General features: G+C 40.6%; 1 protein-coding gene across 1 annotated transcript in view; it reads right to left on the minus strand.

Annotated features, from left to right (window-relative positions):
• LOC128246216 (E3 ubiquitin-protein ligase MIB1-like) overlaps positions 1 to 19,824 on the minus strand; it is a 53,410-nt gene extending 33,586 nt beyond the window's left edge. Inside the window, exons 1-9 of the mRNA XM_052964408.1 lie at positions 19,594 to 19,824; positions 18,694 to 18,817; positions 18,226 to 18,339; positions 16,355 to 16,526; positions 16,010 to 16,116; positions 12,768 to 12,965; positions 9,417 to 9,434; positions 7,650 to 7,837; positions 7,027 to 7,131 (exon numbers count right to left, since the gene is read on the minus strand). Coding sequence (XP_052820368.1) covers positions 7,027 to 7,131; positions 7,650 to 7,837; positions 9,417 to 9,434; positions 12,768 to 12,965; positions 16,010 to 16,116; positions 16,355 to 16,526; positions 18,226 to 18,339; positions 18,694 to 18,787 — 996 coding nt within the window. The 5' untranslated portion in view covers positions 18,788 to 18,817; positions 19,594 to 19,824. The remainder of the gene's footprint in view (positions 1 to 7,026; positions 7,132 to 7,649; positions 7,838 to 9,416; positions 9,435 to 12,767; positions 12,966 to 16,009; positions 16,117 to 16,354; positions 16,527 to 18,225; positions 18,340 to 18,693; positions 18,818 to 19,593) is intronic.
• Positions 19,825 to 27,150: the final 7,326 nt, after the last annotated feature.

Raw genomic sequence — 27,150 nt, forward strand, 5'->3', positions numbered from 1 at the left:
AAGGAAAAGCTAAAATGCCCCGGCTATTACTTAAGAGAATATTATAAAAGTTTACTACAACTTTTAAAAGATGTATTTTGGTAATCGAATATTCGAATATTCGTTCGAAAGAATTACCGAATATTCGAATATCAATTTTGCCATTCGTTTGCATCCCTATTTTTAAGGCATCCGCACCATAACAGTGTCTGAATATGGGCCAAATTGGCATGGGGGATCGAGTTCATGTCCCTATCCCGCATAGCCTGCCTAAAATCCTAGGGTATTCACATGTGCCATCACCTAGGGCCAGGTCTCGGCTACACAGTGACATAGGTCCCTATGGTCCCCTTGCTCGTTTCTGCGAGAACGAGCCTTACATGTATGGTAGGGGTCAGTAGGGCTTATATTGCCCATATACGCACAATGTTGGGCTAAGGACGGGGCCAGACTAAAATCCTCGTAGTATTAACAGTTTCCCCGAATGTATCACACCGCCAGGTAACCCTTGGATACAGTGCCATTGGTCCCCTTGCTCGTTTTTAAGGCATCCGCACCATAACAGTGTCTGAATATGGGCCAAATTGGCATGGGGGATCGAGTTCATGTCCCTATCCCGCATAGCCTGCCTAAAATCCTAGGGTATTCACATGTGCCATCACCTAGGGCCAGGTCTCGGCTACACAGTGACATAGGTCCCTATGGTCCCCTTGCTCGTTTCTGCGAGAACGAGCCTTACATGTATGGTAGGGGTCAGTAGGGCTTATATTGCCCATATACGCACAATGTTGGGCTAAGGACGGGGCCAGACTAAAATCCTCGTAGTATTAACAGTTTCCCCGAATGTATCACACCGCCAGGTAACCCTTGGATACAGTGCCATTGGTCCCCTTGCTCGTTTTTAAGGCATCCGCACCATAACAGTGTCTGAATATGGGCCAAATTGGCATGGGGGATCGAGTTCATGTCCCTATCCCGCATAGCCTGCCTAAAATCCTAGGGTATTCACATGTGCCATCACCTAGGGCCAGGTCTCGGCTACACAGTGACATAGGTCCCTATGGTCCCCTTGCTCGTTTCTGCGAGAACGAGCCTTACATGTATGGTAGGGGTCAGTAGGGCTTATATTGCCCATATACGCACAATGTTGGGCTAAGGACGGGGCCAGACTAAAATCCTCGTAGTATTAACAGTTTCCCCGAATGTATCACACCGCCAGGTAACCTTGGATACAGTGCCATTGGTCCCCTTGCTCGTTTTTAAGGCATCCGCACCATAACAGTGTCTGAATATGGGCCAAATTGGCATGGGGGATCGAGTTCATGTCCCTATCCCGCATAGCCTGCCTAAAATCCTAGGGTATTCACATGTGCCATCACCTAGGGCCAGGTCTCGGCTACACAGTGACATAGGTCCCTATGGTCCCCTTGCTCGTTTCTGCGAGAACGAGCCTTACATGTATGGTAGGGGTCAGTAGGGCTTATATTGCCCATATACGCACAATGTTGGGCTAAGGACGGGGCCAGACTAAAATCCTCGTAGTATTAACAGTTTCCCCGAATGTATCACACCGCCAGGTAACCCTTGGATACAGTGCCATTGGTCCCCTTGCTCGTTTTTAAGGCATCCGCACCATAACAGTGTCTGAATATGGGCCAAATTGGCATGGGGGATCGAGTTCATGTCCCTATCCCGCATAGCCTGCCTAAAATCCTAGGGTATTCACATGTGCCATCACCTAGGGCCAGGTCTCGGCTACACAGTGACATAGGTCCCTATGGTCCCCTTGCTCGTTTCTGCGAGAACGAGCCTTACATGTATGGTAGGGGTCAGTAGGGCTTATATTGCCCATATACGCACAATGTTGGGCTAAGGACGGGGCCAGACTAAAATCCTCGTAGTATTAACAGTTTCCCCGAATGTATCACACCGCCAGGTAACCCTTGGATACAGTGCCATTGGTCCCCTTGCTCGTTTTTAAGGCATCCGCACCATAACAGTGTCTGAATATGGGCCAAATTGGCATGGGGGATCGAGTTCATGTCCCTATCCCGCATAGCCTGCCTAAAATCCTAGGGTATTCACATGTGCCATCACCTAGGGCCAGGTCTCGGCTACACAGTGACATAGGTCCCTATGGTCCCCTTGCTCGTTTCTGCGAGAACGAGCCTTACATGTATGGTAGGGGTCAGTAGGGCTTATATTGCCCATATACGCACAATGTTGGGCTAAGGACGGGGCCAGACTAAAATCCTCGTAGTATTAACAGTTTCCCCGAATGTATCACACCGCCAGGTAACCCTTGGATACAGTGCCATTGGTCCCCTTGCTCGTTTTTAAGGCATCCGCACCATAACAGTGTCTGAATATGGGCCAAATTGGCATGGGGGATCGAGTTCATGTCCCTATCCCGCATAGCCTGCCTAAAATCCTAGGGTATTCACATGTGCCATCACCTAGGGCCAGGTCTCGGCTACACAGTGACATAGGTCCCTATGGTCCCCTTGCTCGTTTTCTGCGAGAACGAGCCTTACATGTATGGTAGGGGTCAGTAGGGCTTATATTGCCCATATACGCACAATGTTGGGCTAAGGACGGGGCCAGACTAAAATCCTCGTAGTATTAACAGTTTCCCCGAATGTATCACACCGCCAGGTAACCCTTGGATACAGTGCCATTGGTCCCCTTGCTCGTTTTTAAGGCATCCGCACCATAACAGTGTCTGAATATGGGCCAAATTGGCATGGGGGATCGAGTTCATGTCCCTATCCCGCATAGCCTGCCTAAAATCCTAGGGTATTCACATGTGCCATCACCTAGGGCCAGGTCTCGGCTACACAGTGACATAGGTCCCTATGGTCCCCTTGCTCGTTTCTGCGAGAACGAGCCTTACATGTATGGTAGGGGTCAGTAGGGCTTATATTGCCCATATACGCACAATGTTGGGCTAAGGACGGGGCCAGACTAAAATCCTCGTAGTATTAACAGTTTCCCCGAATGTATCACACCGCCAGGTAACCCTTGGATACAGTGCCATTGGTCCCCTTGCTCGTTTTTAAGGCATCCGCACCATAACAGTGTCTGAATATGGGCCAAATTGGCATGGGGGATCGAGTTCATGTCCCTATCCCGCATAGCCTGCCTAAAATCCTAGGGTATTCACATGTGCCATCACCTAGGGCCAGGTCTCGGCTACACAGTGACATAGGTCCCTATGGTCCCCTTGCTCGTTTCTGCGAGAACGAGCCTTACATGTATGGTAGGGGTCAGTAGGGCTTATATTGCCCATATACGCACAATGTTGGGCTAAGGACGGGGCCAGACTAAAATCCTCGTAGTATTAACAGTTTCCCCGAATGTATCACACCGCCAGGTAACCCTTGGATACAGTGCCATTGGTCCCCTTGCTCGTTTTTAAGGCATCCGCACCATAACAGTGTCTGAATATGGGCCAAATTGGCATGGGGGATCGAGTTCATGTCCCTATCCCGCATAGCCTGCCTAAAATCCTAGGGTATTCACATGTGCCATCACCTAGGGCCAGGTCTCGGCTACACAGTGACATAGGTCCCTATGGTCCCCTTGCTCGTTTCTGCGAGAACGAGCCTTACATGTATGGTAGGGGTCAGTAGGGCTTATATTGCCCATATACGCACAATGTTGGGCTAAGGACGGGGCCAGACTAAAATCCTCGTAGTATTAACAGTTTCCCCGAATGTATCACACCGCCAGGTAACCCTTGGATACAGTGCCATTGGTCCCCTTGCTCGTTTTTAAGGCATCCGCACCATAACAGTGTCTGAATATGGGCCAAATTGGCATGGGGGATCGAGTTCATGTCCCTATCCCGCATAGCCTGCCTAAAATCCTAGGGTATTCACATGTGCCATCACCTAGGGCCAGGTCTCGGCTACACAGTGACATAGGTCCCTATGGTCCCCTTGCTCGTTTCTGCGAGAACGAGCCTTACATGTATGGTAGGGGTCAGTAGGGCTTATATTGCCCATATACGCACAATGTTGGGCTAAGGACGGGGCCAGACTAAAATCCTCGTAGTATTAACAGTTTCCCCGAATGTATCACACCGCCAGGTAACCCTTGGATACAGTGCCATTGGTCCCCTTGCTCGTTTTTAAGGCATCCGCACCATAACAGTGTCTGAATATGGGCCAAATTGGCATGGGGGATCGAGTTCATGTCCCTATCCCGCATAGCCTGCCTAAAATCCTAGGGTATTCACATGTGCCATCACCTAGGGCCAGGTCTCGGCTACACAGTGACATAGGTCCCTATGGTCCCCTTGCTCGTTTCTGCGAGAACGAGCCTTACATGTATGGTAGGGGTCAGTAGGGCTTATATTGCCCATATACGCACAATGTTGGGCTAAGGACGGGGCCAGACTAAAATCCTCGTAGTATTAACAGTTTCCCCGAATGTATCACACCGCCAGGTAACCCTTGGATACAGTGCCATTGGTCCCCTTGCTCGTTTTTAAGGCATCCGCACCATAACAGTGTCTGAATATGGGCCAAATTGGCATGGGGGATCGAGTTCATGTCCCTATCCCGCATAGCCTGCCTAAAATCCTAGGGTATTCACATGTGCCATCACCTAGGGCCAGGTCTCGGCTACACAGTGACATAGGTCCCTATGGTCCCCTTGCTCGTTTCTGCGAGAACGAGCCTTACATGTATGGTAGGGGTCAGTAGGGCTTATATTGCCCATATACGCACAATGTTGGGCTAAGGACGGGGCCAGACTAAAATCCTCGTAGTATTAACAGTTTCCCCGAATGTATCACACCGCCAGGTAACCCTTGGATACAGTGCCATTGGTCCCCTTGCTCGTTTTTAAGGCATCCGCACCATAACAGTGTCTGAATATGGGCCAAATTGGCATGGGGGATCGAGTTCATGTCCCTATCCCGCATAGCCTGCCTAAAATCCTAGGGTATTCACATGTGCCATCACCTAGGGCCAGGTCTCGGCTACACAGTGACATAGGTCCCTATGGTCCCCTTGCTCGTTTCTGCGAGAACGAGCCTTACATGTATGGTAGGGGTCAGTAGGGCTTATATTGCCCATATACGCACAATGTTGGGCTAAGGACGGGGCCAGACTAAAATCCTCGTAGTATTAACAGTTTCCCCGAATGTATCACACCGCCAGGTAACCCTTGGATACAGTGCCATTGGTCCCCTTGCTCGTTTTTAAGGCATCCGCACCATAACAGTGTCTGAATATGGGCCAAATTGGCATGGGGGATCGAGTTCATGTCCCTATCCCGCATAGCCTGCCTAAAATCCTAGGGTATTCACATGTGCCATCACCTAGGGCCAGGTCTCGGCTACACAGTGACATAGGTCCCTATGGTCCCCTTGCTCGTTTCTGCGAGAACGAGCCTTACATGTATGGTAGGGGTCAGTAGGGCTTATATTGCCCATATACGCACAATGTTGGGCTAAGGACGGGGCCAGACTAAAATCCTCGTAGTATTAACAGTTTCCCCGAATGTATCACACCGCCAGGTAACCCTTGGATACAGTGCCATTGGTCCCCTTGCTCGTTTTTAAGGCATCCGCACCATAACAGTGTCTGAATATGGGCCAAATTGGCATGGGGGATCGAGTTCATGTCCCTATCCCGCATAGCCTGCCTAAAATCCTAGGGTATTCACATGTGCCATCACCTAGGGCCAGGTCTCGGCTACACAGTGACATAGGTCCCTATGGTCCCCTTGCTCGTTTCTGCGAGAACGAGCCTTACATGTATGGTAGGGGTCAGTAGGGCTTATATTGCCCATATACGCACAATGTTGGGCTAAGGACGGGGCCAGACTAAAATCCTCGTAGTATTAACAGTTTCCCCGAATGTATCACACCGCCAGGTAACCCTTGGATACAGTGCCATTGGTCCCCTTGCTCGTTTTTAAGGCATCCGCACCATAACAGTGTCTGAATATGGGCCAAATTGGCATGGGGGATCGAGTTCATGTCCCTATCCCGCATAGCCTGCCTAAAATCCTAGGGTATTCACATGTGCCATCACCTAGGGCCAGGTCTCGGCTACACAGTGACATAGGTCCCTATGGTCCCCTTGCTCGTTTCTGCGAGAACGAGCCTTACATGTATGGTAGGGGTCAGTAGGGCTTATATTGCCCATATACGCACAATGTTGGGCTAAGGACGGGGCCAGACTAAAATCCTCGTAGTATTAACAGTTTCCCCGAATGTATCACACCGCCAGGTAACCCTTGGATACAGTGCCATTGGTCCCCTTGCTCGTTTTTAAGGCATCCGCACCATAACAGTGTCTGAATATGGGCCAAATTGGCATGGGGGATCGAGTTCATGTCCCTATCCCGCATAGCCTGCCTAAAATCCTAGGGTATTCACATGTGCCATCACCTAGGGCCAGGTCTCGGCTACACAGTGACATAGGTCCCTATGGTCCCCTTGCTCGTTTCTGCGAGAACGAGCCTTACATGTATGGTAGGGGTCAGTAGGGCTTATATTGCCCATATACGCACAATGTTGGGCTAAGGACGGGGCCAGACTAAAATCCTCGTAGTATTAACAGTTTCCCCGAATGTATCACACCGCCAGGTAACCCTTGGATACAGTGCCATTGGTCCCCTTGCTCGTTTTTAAGGCATCCGCACCATAACAGTGTCTGAATATGGGCCAAATTGGCATGGGGGATCGAGTTCATGTCCCTATCCCGCATAGCCTGCCTAAAATCCTAGGGTATTCACATGTGCCATCACCTAGGGCCAGGTCTCGGCTACACAGTGACATAGGTCCCTATGGTCCCCTTGCTCGTTTCTGCGAGAACGAGCCTTACATGTTTCCTCGAGATTAATGCTCTTATTGTATTGATTTTGATGGTGATACGGTGCTAGCACCGCATCCCCGCGGTGATATGGTGATACGGTGCTACGGTGCTAACTTCACGCACATATTTCACTCGTATACATATATATAATTAGCCCCGTGCAAATCATGAAAATATTGCTAGGTATAATACATATTGATCGGAAGTAGCATACCTTTCTGAGGGCTTCCGGGTTGAAGCGCCACTGCTTGTCGTCATAGTCGATCACACAGTCACCGTTCTCCTCGAACTTGCGTACCACCCCGTGTTGACCAATGTACTGCAAGTACGCACACGCGTGTATGTATTTTTTATATGTATCATTGTCTATTTTCCGGTTAAAACAGTACGGACTGATGGCTTAACAACAGTGTCTATGACCAAACTTTTTACTCTGTACCATGTTTATTGTGATGTTCTAATTGACATGTCGTAAGTTGCCAATCAAACAACCGGTTGACCAAATTAAGGATATTTGTTAAATAAAATATGGCTGCATTTATCATTAGCTGAAAAACTTCAACATATGATCTAAACACGTTGCAATACAGTCGAACCCCGTTGGCTCGAACTTCCAGGGACCGGCAAAATTACCTCGAGCCTCGGAATGTTCGAGTCAAGCGGGAATGCTTCCATGAAGCATAAAGAAATCAATACTTTACATCCAGCTCGATCAAACGAGGATTTCGAGCCAAGCGAGTTCGAGCCAACGGGGTTCGACTGTAGTTGCTTTGGTGATTTGTCAATCGTCATTACACTGTTATACACAATTAATCTATGACATTAAAGCTCACTTACATCCTTCATGCGCATACTCCAGCCTCCATGGCCCTTCTGCATCTCCTTAAGAGCTGCTTCCGGAAGTTCGACGCACACCTTGTCTCCAACCTGCGCCCGAGTCATAGTGGACGCCTGCCGCCGTATGGAGGGTTTAGGTTTCATGGCTGGCTTAGCGGTTGTTGACGTCCGTGTGACCGGGGTAGTGTCTGTATGCAATGAGTATTCATGATTTCATTACTATGTTTATTATATGTTATCCAGTATTAATCAAACCGATGAAACCATTTACCTAGCAAACTACATAAACTATCTTATGTATATATATGTTATCCAGTATTATAAAAAAAAATCATTTTAAAATTACTTGTAATACAGGATGTTTATACGGTACAGTTAAACACGCTATGTCGAACTCTGTTATCTCGAGGTTACAGTAAAACCGATTTATTTTCCAATATATAGGGTGGAATTTTCAAAGGTCACAGCGACTTCGACAACGCGAGTTTTAACTGAATGAATAACATTCAGATAGAAATATGGCAAAATCTCAAATAGATGTAGAAAAGATATTAGCAATTTTAATTTAACAGTCGTTGCATTCATCAGGAACCATTTAATATTGATGGCTATTTAATAAGAATTGTATTAAGTAATCAAATTTAGTAACATATTGCAGCAGAGTGCTTGTACTTTGATCATATGCATGCAGTTTGCATTCATTGTGTAAGGGAAATATGTGCTGGGGATGCAAATTACATACATGAAGGAGTCATAAATAAAAATAATAAGCACCATCAAAATCGTCTACTAGACTGCATGAGGTGTCAATGACCATTGACATACTGACCTCAAATGAACAAGTGGTTGATACATTGATAAAGCACAAAATACCAATGAAGTTGAAATACCAGGGCCTTGGTGTTGCGATACTCGGATTATTTTGTGGACGAAGTTGTCCAAAGAAAAAACTAACTTTGACCTTGGCCTTTGAACTACAGGCTGCAAGAGAAGTTTTATTTTCCATGGCCAAACTGTTATTATGTTATTATGCAGACAAAATGTGTATAACACCTTTGTCATTGACGTTGACGTTTGTCCTGCTGACTCTAAAACCTGAGTTCCCATCTCTACCGACCGACCGAACGGTCTCACGATATTAACTAACTTATTTGCCCCATCTTCTGCTTAAAGGCCTAGTTTAAGCCTTCTATAAGTGACCCCCGCCCCCCACCCTCAAATCGGGGTATCGTACACAACCTCTGTGTATTGATCTTAATCTACTTGCCTTGATCCCTCTTATCAGATCGCCAATCTGAGTATCCTGCTGTGCAGTTTTAGAAGGTTGCATTATAATATTGGACCCTAAATGGCCCTAAGTCAATAAACCAATATACAGGAAATTGGTCCCTACTGTGACAAGTGCAATTAGCAGAAGATGCACAGCAGGGGATTATCATGCCAAACATTCCTTACACTAGGCCTTTAAGGGACATAGTTTCTTATATATTTTAAGAACATTTATGAACATTAGCTTGGGAGTGTTTTCAGCATTCATTTTGGAATAAGTTAGTTTTTAAAAGATATAAAATTGGTTCGTGTCAGGGTAAGTAAACTATAAATAACATAGTAAAAATAGGAAACGATATTTATATTGCCCATTTTACCTAAGTTAATTTAGACAGGAGGTAAGGCAATAATAAGGAAAACATTTTATTATGATTTATAAATGCAAAATAAGGAAAAATACGAGAAAAAGGGAAAGCAATAAGGGCATGCTTATTCAACCTGGTTTAAAGTTGGTGTCTGAAAAAAAGAAAATGAGTTCGTTAAAAAAATCGATGGTATATGCATTTAGATAAAAAAAACGGCTCTTGTGAAAATGACTTTAAAGGGAAGTATAGAAACTATAAGCAGATTTTTTGGAAAATCCAAAACCCTGTTTCCGAAATACGAACACCATATCAGAATCACAACAAGAGCGTCACAGGCCGAACGCAAAAGGCTCGTCGTTCGTTTCAGTTGGAAAAAAGGTAAAACTTAACTTGAATTACCAGAGCTATGTGGCTTTCTGTACAAAATTGGCGCATTGATATCTGGCAACCATATGTTTTAATTTACTTTTCCCTTTTTACCCTTAGCGGAACAAGAGGGGGCGCCTGGTGCGCTCCCGACTCCACCCCAAACCTAAAATTGTCCAAATTTACGTTTTATTTAAATATAAGAGATAAAAAAAAATTACGCCCAAAATGCACCATTTCCGACTAGAAATTGTTAAAATTCGCATAGGGGACTATTCCGAATGCCCACTGTCAATCTTTTTAACCAAATACACTTCGGTTCTGAGGAAGGGGCGCAACTCAAAAGGTTACATTCCTAAGTTAAGCCCCCTCTTTCGTAAAATCCTGGATCCGCACCTGTCAGTATGGTTGCTTTGTAATGGCCAAAGTTATCAGCACGAAAGCTATGGCAATATCTCGTCAAATGAATAAGATGGACGGTAAAAAGGATGACCCCAAAACCGTGCTATTGAAACAAATGCCAAACACGACAGAATCATTCATGTGCTGTGTTCCAATCTATAATTCACCTGAGCACATCGCTGTTGCTCAAAATGTAAAACAAAAAGAACTAAAATGAATCTTACGTAAATTTGTGCACATTTTGTCATGAGATTATAAGTATGTTCAAAATAATATAAGCTTTTAACTCATTTGGCCTAATGTGATGTAATATTATTTGTTAACATTAACTACTTCACGCTTAAATTTAAGTTTATTGATGATATATCATTTGGTCGCATGATTTGATGTATTTATAATGTTGATCAGTTGCTTATATGAATGTATTGGACCTTGACTATGTTTAGAAACATGTTTCGTAATTATATTATGTATACCCATGGGCATTTTTGTCTAGATGTATTTGGAAATAAACTGTAAACTGTAAAAACTGTAATAGAACATTTTGAAATCGGTTTGGTATGTGCTAATATCAGATTCCTTTATGGTTCTTAACATTTGTATAAGCACTTTTTTTATTTTTCCAGGAGCGTTTCGCTCCTTTCTGTTAATGATTACATAAATCGATGATGGGCCGTTTACTTAAATTTCTGACGTCAGTGTCCGACACAGAAATTTGAATTCAACTCGATTTGGAACAAATCATTGCACCCACTTAACTTCGGGATATTTTCTTTGCCGTATAACGTTAAATATAACCTCAGCAAATTGTATAACAGAAGTTTATACTTTGTCACGGCTAAAGTTAGCCAAATGTGTATTGTATTGGTCAAAATTTATCCAATAATTACTATCGACGAATCAGAATGCTTGTACGAGTGGAGAGAGAAGTTGTGAAAAATAGCAGAGAGAGAGAGAGAGAGAGAGAGAGGAGGTAGTTGGAAGACGAGAATAAGATGTGAGAGGAGTGAAGAAGAAAGGAAGCCAACGGGTAACGGAGAGAGAAAGAGATGGATAGTTTGAAAACGAGAACAAAGATATGAGTGGGTGTAAAAATGAGAGGATTGAGGGAGAAAGGAAGCAAAGGGCAACGGAGAGAGAATGTGGGGAAACATAGGAGAGAGATAGAGGTAGTGGAGTGGAGAGAGAAGGTGTGCTGATGAGCAGAGAGTACAGAATAGGCTGGGATTAAGGCCAGCGAAAAAAGACCAGGGAATATGGGTGATGTTGGTAAAAGAGGTTTAGATGGAAGAGAGAGACACAATAAGGAAATATATTTGAAGGAAAGGATGGTAAGTGTATATCCATGAGAAAAGAGACAGAGAGAGATAGGTGAGCGAGACTGAGGATGGTAGAACAGAGCAGTAGATGAATTAATTCATCTTAGTTAAAAACGAAGGTGAGAGGAGATGGTTGTCGGGAAGGGAGAGATAGAACTTAAGAATAAGACGACAGGACAGATCTCGTGACATGCACGACCACATACGCATGTACGATGTGACTATGGAAGTCATGAAGGAAGAAAAGAAGACAGGTTTCGTACCATGCATTACCACACGTACGAGCGGTGGCTCTGCGGGCCGAGCTCGAGACCCAGCAGTTGCTAGTTCCCGGCCTGGGCGCTTGTGAGTTTAGTAGTGGTCACCAAGCAGGACACTTGTTGTTGTTTTCCGGGTTCTCCTGTTTCTCCAACAAGACTGGACTAAACTCTCGCTCACTCTCGTGCCAACGAGAGTGACTCAGTACAAGTTTATATAACTTTCCTCAAAATCGTTGTAAAATGAATACAATTTATAGGCACAATTTTTAAACACAAAACATTGTAAATTACTTATAAAGGGCCCCATGAAGTACTTCAAGCCTAGTTTACCTCTGTATTGAAGGACCTCTTTACACAATTTATATAATGGCATTGCAAATTCAAGTGTTACTAGTATATCAGTAACGTATCACTAACGTAATGGCATGGGGTAGGCTCTGTAGGTCGGGGTATTCTCCTAACATTACAAAGGTAACTCCCCTGTATCCAAGTCTATCTTTACACACACGCTTGTGTTCTCTATTATTTACATGTAGTTGTACTATACATTAATCGGTACTAAAATTCATGGGTAATATGCATTAACGGGTTATATACATTAATGGGTAATATACATTAATAGGTGATATACATTAATGGGTAATATACAGTAATGAGTTATATACATTAATGGGTTATATGCATTATTGAGTAATATATATTCATGGGTTGTATACATTAATGAGTAATATACATTAATGGGTTATATACATTAGTGGGTAATATACATTAATGGGTATTATACATTAATGGGTAATATACATTAATGGGTAATATACATTAATGGGTATTATACATTAATGGGTATTTAACAATAATGGGTAATATACATTAATGGGTAATACACATTAATGGGTTATATACAGTGTATTTCATTAATTGGTTATGTACATTAATGGGTAATAAACATTCATGGGCTGCCCCTTATGCCAGTAACTTCTTACTTCCTACTTATTCCCGGTTCGGAGTTTTCCCGACACAAAACACAACCACTTTCCCACTTAGCCAAGAATGTCTTTACATTTACATTGGCTATAAGTCTTATTTATTAGCATACTATGACCGTCTAAACTCCCCTCTCAATTTCTCGGCACTTACTCATGGGCATTAGGTGGTCCCTGTAGTAATCGAGGCCCGGGGTTTCCTCAACACATTCCAGGTCCACCTTCCCCCTGTAGCCCAGTCGGTATTGGTTGGAGTCCCCAGATAGCCATTTGACCTTGACCGCGTCACGCCATGGCCCCGTTGTCCCGTAGTTGACTACATCAGTTATGGTACCGACCTTTCCATCGCCGCCTGAACATTCGAAATAATATATTGCGCACATCAAGTCATCAGTCACAATGACTAAATAAGCATTTTCATGTATGTTAAAATACAAGAGGCCAATGTATGCATATCATAGGATAGTCTTCATTAACACTTGCGGACTTCACGCACGCATATGGACTTCACGCATATAGATTTCACGTTCGCAAATGGACTTCACACAAGTCATATGGAATTCATGCGCGCATATGAACTTTACACAAGAGGACTTTACGAACGCATAAGGACTTTACACAAGAGGACTTCACGAACGCATGAGGACTTTACACAAGAGGACTTCACGAACGCATAAGGACTTGACACAAGAGGACTTCACGAACGCATAAGGACTTCACACATATGGGCTACACGCAAGCATATGGGTTTCATGCATATGAAATTCACGCACGCATATGGATCCTAGCATGCATATGGACTTCACCATAAGGACTACACGCAAACGGACTTCACGCACGCATATGGACTTCACGCATGCATACGGACTTCACGCATGCATATGGACTTCACCATAAGGACTTCACGCATACGGACTTCACCATAAGGACTTCACGCATACGGACTTCACGCACGCATATGGACTTCACCATAAGGACTTCACGCATACGGACTTCACGCATGCATATGGACCTCACGCATGCATATGGACTTCACGCCCGCATATGGACTTCACCATAAGAATTTCACGCATACGGACTTCACGCATTCATATGGACTTCACGCACGCATATGGATCCACGCATGCATATGGAATTCACCATAATGACTACACGCATACGGACTTCACGCAAGCATATGGACTTCACCATAAGGACTTCACGCATACGGACTTCACGCACGCATATAGACTTCACGCCCGCATATGGACTTTACCATAAGGTCTTCACGCATACGGAATTCACGCACGCATATGGACTTTACCATAAGGTCTTTACGCATACGGAATTCACGCAAGCATATGGACTTTACCATAAGGTCTTCACGCATACGGACTTCACGCACGCATATAGACTTCACGCCCGCATATGGACTTCACCATAAGGTCTTCACGCATACGGAATTCACGCACGCATATGGACTTTACCATAAGGTCTTTACGCATACGGAATTCACGCCCGCATATGGACTTTACCATAAGGTCTTCACGCATACGGAATTCACGCACGCATATGGACTTTACCATAAGGTCTTCACGCATATGTACTTCAAGCACGCATATGAACCTCACGCATATGGACTTGACGCAAGCAACTCGAACTGATACAATCGCGCAGATAAACCGAATGACAAAGTATTCCATAAAAAGATTAGTTATAAATGAAATAAAAGCTCAATGCATACATGTAATATAACGATCCGCAATATTCATAAAACATCTTCTCTAAAAGAGACAATCTTATTTGAAATCAATACATACACATGTATACCAAACATAAATTTTGACTGATAAACCTTAAAGTACTTACTAAATAATGCATTTATGGAAAATATTAATTACTGATAACAAGATTTTAACCGTGTGGTTAATAGCAGGAGGCGCAAAAATATTAAATGATTGGTCAATGCTAAAAGATTTACTGTGGTCTACTTTAGTCTCATAAAGTAGAAATACCGTGTTTTATGCTAATTTCTTTCAAATTAAACTCGGTATCCTTCATAAGAACTATTGTTTTCGACATTTATTCATCATTTTTGTAATATTAAAACATTTTATTAATTGTGGTAAATCTTGTTTGGGAGCAAGAGTGCATCTTTAAATTAAATCATTTTCCTATGTTAACTATTTCAGTGGTCATATCATATCATAAATTAATAATGAATAATAAAAACATTATTGTCATGTAATAAACACAACTTTATTTTAAAACACGTGCACCTCTCTTTAAATTTGACTTTGACAATTTAAGAAAATCGACTAAAGATAAGAAATGCCTTAAAGCTGCACTCTCACAGATTTACCGTTTTGACAACTTTTTTATTTTTTGTCTTGGAATGAGCCAATTTTTGTGTAAATATCTGAAACCAAGTGATAAATGACTGCTGACAAAAGATCAGATCGCTGTTCGAAAATTGATGTTTGATGTCTTAAACCGTTACAAACGGTTTAAGAAAAACCCCATAAAACATCAATTTTTGAACATAAATATGAAAATCTGATTTTTTTTCAGCAGTCTAATATCACTGGTTTCCATGTATTTTCGAATAAATTGGCTCGTTCCAAGACAAAAAATAAAAAAAAGTTGTCGAAATGTTCAATCTGTGAGAGTGCAGCTTTAAAATGTTTTATGAATACATTCCAATGTTTCCGCTGTTCAAATAATCTCTCCGTTTCAACCTGACACCCTTAGACGTTTCAAAAGCTTGCTTTAATAATTAATTCGTTATATATATATATATATATATATATATATATATATATACATGTTCAATCAAATGTCTTGCAATATTTAAGGAATGAATTGCAAGATTGTGTGGTTGATGTGATTATCCCCGATAATGACATAAATCACGCAATTCATTACTTATATTTACACCTTTAAAAGTTCATTATTCATTTCCAGAATTGATAAAACATATTTAATTTCATTTAATAAAACCATTCAGTAATTTTTTCGCACCCATTTTGTAAACAGAACGACCCGAACGTAACCGGAAACAGTTTTTCATATGTCGTCATAACAACTCGGGAATAATTAAACCACTTCATAGTTGATTTTGAACGTAAAATTGAAACACTAATGACAGCAATATATTAAACATATCATAACTTTATACTTTTCAGCATGTTGATTTAAGTTGTTCGTGGCCTGCTGACACACAAAAAACAATAACAAGTTAAAATACATTCAATTTACATGTAAATTATACGCGATCATTCGCGATATGAACATATGCAAAGATGTTGCCGTCATCGGATGCTTATCGCAATTGCCAAAAGGCAGTTCATAAGGATTAGCAGTTATGATATAAATACTACATCATAAAAATATCATTACATTATTTAAAATATATACCGTCCTGATTTCCGCTGTTCCAGTCTGCTCCCCGCTTCACCTTGGCGCCCTTAAATATCCCAAGGGCCCGCATCTTGTTGCTGATGGACCGCTTTTTCACCGGCATTCTAGTTTGAAAAGTAACCAAACATAATGTAAAAGGGTGTAGATTTAGTGAAAACTTGTATTTATACCATTCTCAACAATTACTTTGACTTCGCTTTTAAAACAGTTACATCAAAAAGAATGATCGCGAATGTCAAATGTGGGATTTATTTGTTTAACTTTGTGTATTTGTTTCGGGCGCAGTTTTTATAAATGTATATACAAAAGTAATAGTCAGGCAAATTAAACTTATGTACTTACCCGCTCCAACCAGGAACGTCAACCCTGTTGAATTCATGTTGCAGCTCGTGTAGGTCTTTGAAGTAGCAGAGCGTGCACAGAGAGACGGACGGACAGGTCTTGCAGCGCCACAGGGTCCCTGGGAAATCGGATTCCTTGCATCCGGCGCACGTTTCCCCTTGGTGTTTGAGACCTTGACACGAGAATGATTAATTAATACAGCAAATAGTTAATACCATTGTGAGCTAACAGAAACACGTAGTTTAAATTTACCCCTACTTACGCGACTTACGCTGTATGTCCTATCTTTTGTAAGTCTGCCAAACGTTCCATGGTACCTTAACAGCGTTACCTGGAAAAATATTTCGCGTATAATATACCCAGCCCACTCAACTTACCCGCGGTGGCGCTGTCAAGGACGCGTAGCTTACAATTCTCCCTGCTTCCGGTTTAATACATCCCCGTTTGCCATATGACCCGTTGTATCTACACACCCGAAAACTATTTCCATTAAAACTTGCCCAATCCATTTATCTTACCCGCTGCGGTGCTGTCAAGGACGGGAAGCTCACATTTCCCTTCGCTTCCAGTTATATACTTACCCGTCTGCCTCATGACTTAGTGTGCCCCGACATAACCTATTTGTCCCCGTCATATTCCAAAGCCACTTCCTTTATAACGTTCCCAGCCCACTCAACCTACCCGCTGGATAGCTGTGAAGGACGCGTAGCTCACATTTCCCCTAACTTCCGGTTGTGTACGTCCACGTTTGCCCAAGTCTAAGAATACGCCGACAGCGTTACCAAAAAACTATTTCCATACAACATAACCGACCCACTCAACGTACCCGCTGCGGCGCTGTCCAGGATGAGATAATATCTCCCCCTGCTTCCCGTTCAAAACGCCCCCGTCTGCCCCATGTCCAAGTATAACCCGCCAGCATTAACCCCAAAACTACATCCGTTATTTCATACCCAGCCCACACAACTTACCCGCTGTGGCGCTGTCAAAAAAGTGTAGCTAAAGTTTACCCTCGCTTCCGGTTTTGTGCGTCCCCGTCTGCCCCATGTTCGATTTAAACTCGATGTATTTTACCCCAAAAACTACTTCCATTTTAAAGCTGCACGCTCACAGATTTACCGTGTTGACAACTTTTTTTAATTTTTGTCTTGGAAAGAGCATTTTTTTTGCGTAAATATCTGCAAACCAATGACAAAAAATCAGATCGCAGATTTTCATATTTCCGTTCGAAAATAAATGTTTTATGGCTTAAACCGTTACTAACGGTTTAAGAAAAATGCATAAAACATCAATCTTTTAACTTATATATAAAAATCTGCGATCTGATTTTTTTTGTCAGCAGTCTTATATAACTGGTGTAGATGAATTTTCGCAAAATTGGCTCGTTCCAAGACAAAAAATAAAAAAAAGTTGTCAAAACGTTCAATCTGTAAAAGTGCAGCTTTAACATGACCAACCCACTCCAGGACGCATAGCTCACAATTCCCTTCGCTTACGGTTTTGTACGTTACCACCTGCCCCATGTCTAAGTAAACCCGACAGCGTTACTCAAAAACTACTTCCATTTCAACATAATCAACTGATATAACGTACCCGCTACGGCGCTGTCCAGGACGCGTAACTAACATTTCCGCCGCTTCCGGTTTTATAAGTCCCCTCTGCCTCATGTCCCAGAATAACCGAGAGCATAACACTAAAACTATTTCCATTATTTCATAAACAGTCCACACAACTTACCCGCTGCGGCGTTGTCCAGGATGAGTTTTCCCTCGCTTCCGGTTTTAAACGCCCCGTCTGTCCCATCTCCTTGAATACCCCGACAGCGTTTCCCACAAAATACTTTCATAACAACATACTCAGCCAACACTTACCCGCGGCGGCACTGTCAAGGATGCGTAGCTCACATTTCCCTTCGCTTCCGGTTTTGTATGTCCCCGTCTGCCCCATGTCCCACTGTACCTCAACAGTGTTGTCTTCGTTGTTGTCTGTACGAAGGTAGAAAGATGAAAGGGTGATATATTTATACTTGTTTTATATTCCTAAATATTTGTATATCGCCTTATCAAATTGAAAAAAACGAAAGTCACTAACGCAATTATTCGCAACATCAGGGGAAAAAAGAAAAAGGTTTCCTTGGAATTTCGCCGACAAAGCAACTGAAATGCTATATGAAATAGAACAAGGGATTGATATCTCGTTCGTATATTTAAGGGAAAAAAGCCTAAAAATGTTTTTTATCGTTTTACATTAGGAATCAAATATCCACAAAATACTGCTTTACAGCAATGAATTCAATTTTAATTTCACGTGTGTTTTGATGAGTCATGACAGGAAGTAACCTGTAACAGTCCCCACGTGACCCTCGCCTCCGTCTTCCTCGCCCCCAGTCCAGTCCGGCCCCCGGACAACGCGGATACCATCTACCAGCGCCATAGCAACTAAGTCTGGTTTACCAGTTATTTACTGAAAAAGGAGATGTTGAGGGTTCATTGAATCCCGTACTTATCGCCCATTTTCTATTTAGGCCAGCTAGCAGGGCATATACGTAACAGTTATGTTTATGGTTAAAATATGTATCTGACCCAAAAATGCAGTTTAATTTGTTTTAAATTTCGCAATCGACTGTTTTGCCTGTGTCTTTTTTTAAATTTAACATTTAATGATGCGGACGTAGTCGTCATCATCATCATCATCATCATCATCATCATCATCATCATCATCATCGTCAGCAACAACAACAGCAGCAGCAGCAGCAGCAGCAGAAACAGCAACAGAAGCAGCAGGAGCATTCATCATTCATCATCAACAACATAATCATCATCATCATCATCATCATAATCATTTATCTACGAAAATGCCGGGGAAAAACATAAAAGAAATATAGTTTTGTTATTGTTTTGTCATTAAGCAGTCTGTGACTTTATTTCATTCCTGTAATTGTTTTTTTTTTATTTACTGATGAAGGCGTTATGCCAAATAGTTTTGTGTGTGTGTGTGTAATAATTTATATAATATTTGAAAAGAATAAGACAAAAACATTATAATTATAAATAAGGCTAAATTGTAAGTATTTTGCATATCCTTTCATCGACATTGTTACTTAAAACATTTCATTGAAAATGGAAACACTAAATAACATGTATTTGATATATTTATTGGTTATTTTCGTTTTGCATTTAATGTTAAGGTCCTTTTAAATTCCGAACACGGAAGTTCAATTTCGAGTTACTTTTTATTACCTTTTTGCGTTTAAAATATCAGTAGATGTGTTTAAACTCCAATATTTCTCTGCTTTTCATCTGCTTAGCTTATAATTCTCTCTATGTTTTCTTCATTTCTTGTGTCCGTTTAATAGTAAAAAAACGTAATTTAATCATTCCTTTTGCAAACTAGAATTTCCATCCAGCTTTCTACTTTCTCTTTGCATAGGTTTAGTACATATCTTTCAAGCGGATTTTACTTCCTGCTGTTGACGTAGCGATTGTGAAATATCGGGACTAATTTAAGCGCATCGATAACTATGTGCGTTTAAATAGTTTACAATGCTAATTTAACCGTAACGAAACAAGTCATACACAAATGAGGATTGCAATAAGCAAAAGAAGGGTTAAAAATAATTAGTTTAGGTGATTGTGTTTACTTCATAACCTTTTTGGCTTGAATAAAAAAGATCTGAGGTTGTATTTATTACGCATCTGAGTGAAAATGTTCATTTTAGTGAAACAAATATTAAAAACTGAATTTAAAGCAAATTAACATTTTTTTCTTAACCAAGACTATGAAAAAGAACAGGAATAAGATCCAAAAAATAAAGGCATATGAATAAATTTGATGAAAATTCGAGGGTATTTAAAAATTATAATCAAGTTGAAATGTTTAAGTAACACACTTCATGAATATGGTTCTTGAATACCAGTAACATATTATTTTAATCTGACGTGCGAAAAGAGTATAATTCCTTCCACAGCTTGTACCTATGCTAAACTTAATCGTCCTTATACGATTGACATCATCATACATTTTGATCTGTATTTGAGTGCAAGTAAGACAGCAATATTATATAAATCCGACGTAAAATTACAATATGTGTCTAACAATATGTTCAAAATCCGGCAAACAAGTCATGCATTCAAGCGTCAAACATTGATATTTAAAACAAGTATTTTTCTGTCATAGGCGTTCTGCATGGTTGTATATAGAACCTACCGTAATGTGTATGTGCATAAGTATTAAATATTTACATTGGCTTAGTCATTTGTACAGATAACACTCAGTGTTCATACTTTATAACACGCACGAAGTTATGACGATAGTGTTAAGTTCAAAACTGCGCTCCGATTTTATTAACTACATGTATTACTTCTAATGGAGTTACTTGCTGATAACTTGTCAAACAGATAATAAAATTGCATTAATTGTGTCATTTTGCAACAAAGCGAAAGTCAATTTGTATTGACCAAATTTAAACTGTTCAAGCAGTAAGTTTCGGAACAAGAGATTCGTGTGTAATGCACCAGTCAATTGTAACCATGGCCCCCAGGTCCGGAGAATAGCGGGGAATTTGACTTTCGGTCCAGCCAACCCCGGGTAAAATCCCCGCGCGGGGATTAAATGATGGTAAAACCCCGGCCAAATGCCCCCACACCACAGAGGCTCTATATAAGGCCCAATCTCCGCTAAAATTGGCGCTAAGACAAAACCACCGCGGTCAACTGGCCCTGCGGGGCCACCTGGAAAGTAAAAACACTGCCCTTTTCCCGGTTATCCCCAGTATACCTCCGGACCTGGGGGGGGGCGTGGTTACAATTGACTGGTGCATAACCGTGCCGGGATTTCAAGCTACGGTTGATGTAACCTCAATGCGAACTGTATCTTTGTGGATGCTTTGAGGGGGTTTGAGCCCGTCTGTTTAGCAGTTAGTCCATAGTAATACGCCAAAATGCTGAGTCGCTGAATGCAGACGGTTTTTTAGACTATCTGCACATGCGCGCAGGTAGTCTTAAGACTACAAACTCCAAAGAACTACTTCTATTCATGTCGTTTTAACCCATTTTTTTTGTCTCAATGCGCTCTATGTTTAGCAGAATGACGTCGAAATCGTAAAAATAGATTGGTTTTGTTGCAGTCCGAGTATGAGTTTTTGCTTGTTCGGCTAAATCCGCGCTGTAATTATGTATCTGGGCATTTTATTTTTAGCAGAATATAACTTTTTTTTAGATCGTTATAGTTATCAGATTAATGAGGGTCAAGATAGGAGGCTCTGGTAGGAAGATAACATATTGATATTCACTCTGAGTTTAGCCCATGATGTTTCAGAAACGATTACTGACCGCAAGTGTCCCATCGCCTGCAGGATTTGTTATTATAACCTGACGCTTTTTTATTTGACTTTTATGAGATAAGAAACAAAAATAATTGTATAAGTTTAAAATAGTTGTATCTCAGGTTTCGCATTGCTAATGCTTCAAATACTATACATTGTAATTTACCTGCAACACAATAACAAGATACTATTCATTCTATGATTTAAGGCGTTTATATTTCTGATGAGATGTTTTCATTTTTTTCATAAAAGCTTCGTTCCGGTGTATTCTTGGCATAGTTTTAGACATTAGACTTTCAATTTATATAAGCACACATGCCCGGATACGAAAGTGAGTCATGCATACGTTTGGTGAAGCAAAGTAGTTCGGATTAAACCTGTTTAACATCCAAAGAGTACGAAGCATTCATAACAGCACTAGTACTTTTTCTACACAGGTACTTACATAAAACATTAATAACATTAAATTTATCAATAATTAACTTTAAGAAGCACAATCATAATCTCATGCATAAAACAGACAAGTTCCGATAATCTAAAAATAGATTCAACTACATTAACTGACCGGTATTCTAAACATAGTTTCTACATACATTAACTGACCACATGTTTGTCCTCACTGCGGGAAAACGACCATCTGATAAGTTCTGCGTTTTAAAAGGTATTTTTGCTAAAGTTGCTCGTGAAAATAGAATCATTTTCCTTAAAGAATTAAAACGTGTAAGTTCATAAAACTTGTCTAACGTATGCTATCTAATCAAAGCACCGAAAAACCTTTAACGCGATTGAAAAGAGCATTTACTGTAACTTCAAATACATGGGGATACGTCGACTGAAGTGATAAGCTGTGTATTTTGAATGAAACTATTGCTGAAGTTGTCTGTAAAAAAATGATTTTCCCTAAACAAAAGGTGTATGTTAATAAAAGGAAATGATAATTATATGTATGATGTATTGTATTTTCCTATCGTATAGTATCTAATCAAAGCAAAGAAAAACCTTTAGAAACGCTTGAAATGGGGCATGCAACACTAAATACATGTGGATATGGGGATTACGACGATTGAAGTGACATTTACAAAAACAAAATGACACAAGACGCCATAAAGATATAGATATGTTTGTTTCCTTGCCCAGTATGGGCACAAGCGCTCTCGGCACATTTTTCACTTTTATTTATGTGCCCTTCACCCATTCCCATAGTTCAAATAAAATTTGCAACTCTCACATATTTGCCCGCAGATAGTCTTTCAGCGGCTCGCGCTTTGATTTTTATCTGTGAGTCGATCGACAGGATAAAGATGTTGCACTTGAAATTCAGTTTTCAAGAGTTGGGATGACTCAAAGCCAAATTCAATTCAAAACATAAAAAGTACGGTACATGTTTTGTAATTGATTTATGTACTAGTATCTCAATGGAAGACCAAAAATAACATAAATTAAATGTAAAACGAAAATATATTCATTTTGAAGAACGTATTTTATTCGCCGATTTTGTTTTATTGACGCTTCACATTATAACACAATCACATAATAAATCAGGGAATATCAATAGTTATAAGACTGTGTTGACCCTGGACTCTGATATTCCTGAACATGGTAAAACTGTGGACTCGGCGATAAGAACTCATTATCATTGTAATGTTCATACGCATTGTTGTATTGGAATTGTTCAGGCGAGAAGCTATTGTCTTCGAGGTAGGGTATCTCATCTGATATTGGAAAGGTAGGTAACCCTCTATCAGCCTGAAATTAGATGAAATAATATTCAACAAATTCACATTCCTGCTTAAAAACCAAACAGGCAATGGTTTTCATGTAAGTTAAATTGAAACGTAATGAAAATAAATTTAACCATATATAAAGAAAAACTTTCTACGATATGTTTTCGAAAGGATTTTATTTGAAAATTGGTTGTTAATTACGGCACATACTTTGACGGTTGCTCTCAAAACTGTAGTTTCCGTTTAAGTATACATAGGCAGATTATAGCAACAACAAAAACGTCTGACAAGCAACCCCAAGCAACATAATTGCAACATGTAATGTAATGTTACAAAAGTGACTAAAACACAATTCAAATTTAATTTACCCTTATTTTCTTAAGGACCATTCTTTTGGCATCTCTCCAATGCTCCCTTGCTTTTCTTGCGCGCTTTCGCAATTTGATTCCCATCTCATATTGCGCCCGCGGAATCATTTGCCTATTCAGAAAGGCGACCAACGTTGACAATCCGATCAGAAGTAATGTCAGGAAAGCAACCCCAATCATGAAAACACCCAAGATAGATTGACAATAGGAGCCAATGGCAAAACCTGAAAAAAGAAAGAGTACAAATTGATTTTAAAGTACAGTCGAACTCCGTTTGCTCGAACTCGCTTAGCTCGATCTCCTCTTTGCTCGAACTGGATGTGAAGGTCCGATTTATATATACTAAAGGTAAACATTCCCGCTTGGCTCGATTGTTCCAAGGCTCGAGGTATTTTTTATGACCCCTGGGACTTCGAGCCAACCGGGTTTGACTTTACAGTCGAAACCCGTTGGCTCGATATCCCAGGGATTGGCTAACATACTTTGAGCCTTGGAAAAGTCGAGCCAAGCGGGAATGCTTGTATAGAGTAAATATATATATCGGTTCTTTACATCAAGTTCGAACCAATGAGGAAATTGAGCCGAGCAATATTGAGCCAACCGATTTCGACTGTATCTCGTATGTAGCCAAAATGGCCCCAATTAAATCCCTCATAACATCAGTACGCTAAGCCCACTTCATTTGTTTTGGCATAAATTCTGTAATTTTTCGATTATGGGATTTCTGAATCTTTCATACTTATTAATCTCTATTCATAATGACGATTAAATCTATTTTCAATTTTTTAAAATAAAGTTAAAGTAACTAATTTTGCTAAAACGAAATAAGCATCAGATATTTCTAGAAAAGGTACTCAATATACTGTACAATAAAAACAAAAAAAAAACATCTTAATATATGATCTAAATCAGGTGTTTTCTGTGTGTTTTTTAATTTGACATCAGAATTACTTTAATAACGAGTAATTAGTGAAGTAAATTTGTTACCTGACTTTCCATTGCAGACAGCGGTTTCAACACAGTTGGTGTAGTAAAACTTTAAAACGGATTGTTCTAAAAATAGAATATAAATAGAATGTTTTACCGCTTATAGGGTCTAAAATAGAAAAGAAATAAAATATATAACCGCTTATGATATACGCTTTATATAATATCAAAATATCAATGTTTGGATTTTCAGTTTACAGACACTACAGAAGACCATGTGATTACCACTGTGTCCACATGGTTATAAAATGTTTTATGTTTGAAATTGTTCGGCGGCAACCACTTGTGTTTCACAATTTCCTAATAAATAAATAAAATATGTGCAAATTTCCTTGAACAAAAAGACGTTATTTTGACCACTTTAACTTTCAATTCGAGATAATTGAAACAGTCGAGGGTATGTCTTGGTCACATAAATGGGTATGCCTTTAACTAAAGCTAAACAGACAGTTTGAATTAATAGTTTCGCATACTGCTGGTACTCTAACAACCAAAAAGGCTGAACAACTCAGTGTACAGGAGCAGGTGTACCAACACGAAGTCGTCCCTTTGTGAAGTCGTCCCACTATGAAGTTGTCCCGGATTCGGAGTAGTCATCCCATGGTGCTGGGTAAGTGTGGTGTACAGTATCGTGAGATCGAAAGCAATGTTATACATCTTCGGACTTTTAGTCAAATTTTGATTACACTTCATGTTCTAAACTGTTTTAACCCTAATTCAACGGCGTCAAAATATACGGGACGACTTCTCCAGATATGGTACAACCTCGTGTTGGTACGACTTCTCTTTTCTAGCACACCGGATAGGCATTTCCGGTGACGTCAGCCGTGCTGGAAAATCCCATCTGGCATCCCCCATGCAAGATGAGTCACGCGCTGTGACGTAATACTTTTCATTTTTTTTATTATATACTTTAAGTAACCATAATTATGAGATTTCAACAGATGAGTTTCATAAACATTCACTTTGCAAAAGTATATCTTCACAACAAAACGAAATAACCCTTCAAAGACTTGATATCGAAGGAACTTATTGACGTTGACAGTGAATAAAAATTACTGCGCGTCATGACGTCAGTAAACATTATCGCACGCGCTTTTTGGTGAAATGTACAAAAATGAGCTTTTTTATGCACTTTCTTCGCAAAAAATAAATAATTAAGGTATGCTAGAAAAAATATCTATCATGTGTATCCGTTCCGGATAGAAAAATCCGACCCTCGGGCACGCTGCGTAGCCGGTAATTCGGCAAGCCTCGTTACCAGGCAACGCAGGTGCCCTCGGGTCGGATTTTTCTATCCGGAACGGGAACACATGACAGATATTATTAGTAAAGTTGCAGAAACGTACCTGTTTGATCAACACACATTAGATCCCCGTGGATTGTAATGTTATCATCCAAGGCGTCCTCAAGCCAAACAAGCTGGTCACAGGAGCAGTACCAATCAATGTTATATAGAGATACTTCAGCGAGTTTGTCAAGTCCCTGAAAATGGAGTAATACTGTCGTTGGTTGGTTGGAATGTATAAGGTGTCCATGAAGAAGACCTAACCAATCATGAAAAGGGTGGATTGAGTAGGGAAACTCAAGTCCCTGAAAATGGAGTAATACTGTCGCTGGTTGGTTGGAATGTATAAGGTGTCCATGAAGAAGACCTAACCAATCATGAAAAGGATGGTTTGAGTAGGGAAACTCAACATTAAAGGCGCACAATATAGGTTGATGCTATTTTAATGCATTATCATGTTTAACTCATTTGAATATAATGATAGATATAAAAACCCAAATAGATTTAGGTACAGATAAAACAAGCCTTAATAAGTGTGTTTGGGGTTCCCAGTTTTAGTACAATGATGCTTTTTTATTATGAAACTCTATGATCACACAGTTTTAAACCTATTATTTGCTAAGGCAGACTGTGTGTGAGGCTCATAGTTTCAAACAATAACTGCATCGTATCTTTGAAAAGATTTTGCATTAGGTACTCTGATTTGTACTCAATCGTCAGCAGACAGAGTTCGGATCCCTAATCTTTGAAGTTCTTGGGGGTTACCTATTAGTTTATTATCATTTGTTTTATTATTAAGTTTCGTCAAGTTAATGCATACTTTGATAAGATTTACCTTTTACGTTTTTAATTTATTTAGAATTATTGGGATAAGAGTAAGGTTGTGCACGCAAACTGGTTTAAACCCCAGAAAATTTACATTTTTTACTGACCGTTCCAAGGCGGTACCTATCAATTTTTGATAAACACACGTAGTTTTATAATATATATGCACTGTGTTTTTTGGGGATTTTTGTGCTGTTGCTCAATTGATCTTGTTTGTGATTTTTGTTTTTGTGTTATGTCTTTGGCGTTTACCCTGTGCCATTAAACGGGGCTTATATTTA

Source organism: Mya arenaria, chromosome 9 (assembly GCF_026914265.1).
Source record: "Mya arenaria isolate MELC-2E11 chromosome 9, ASM2691426v1".
Classification (NCBI taxonomy): domain Eukaryota; kingdom Metazoa; phylum Mollusca; class Bivalvia; order Myida; family Myidae; genus Mya; species Mya arenaria.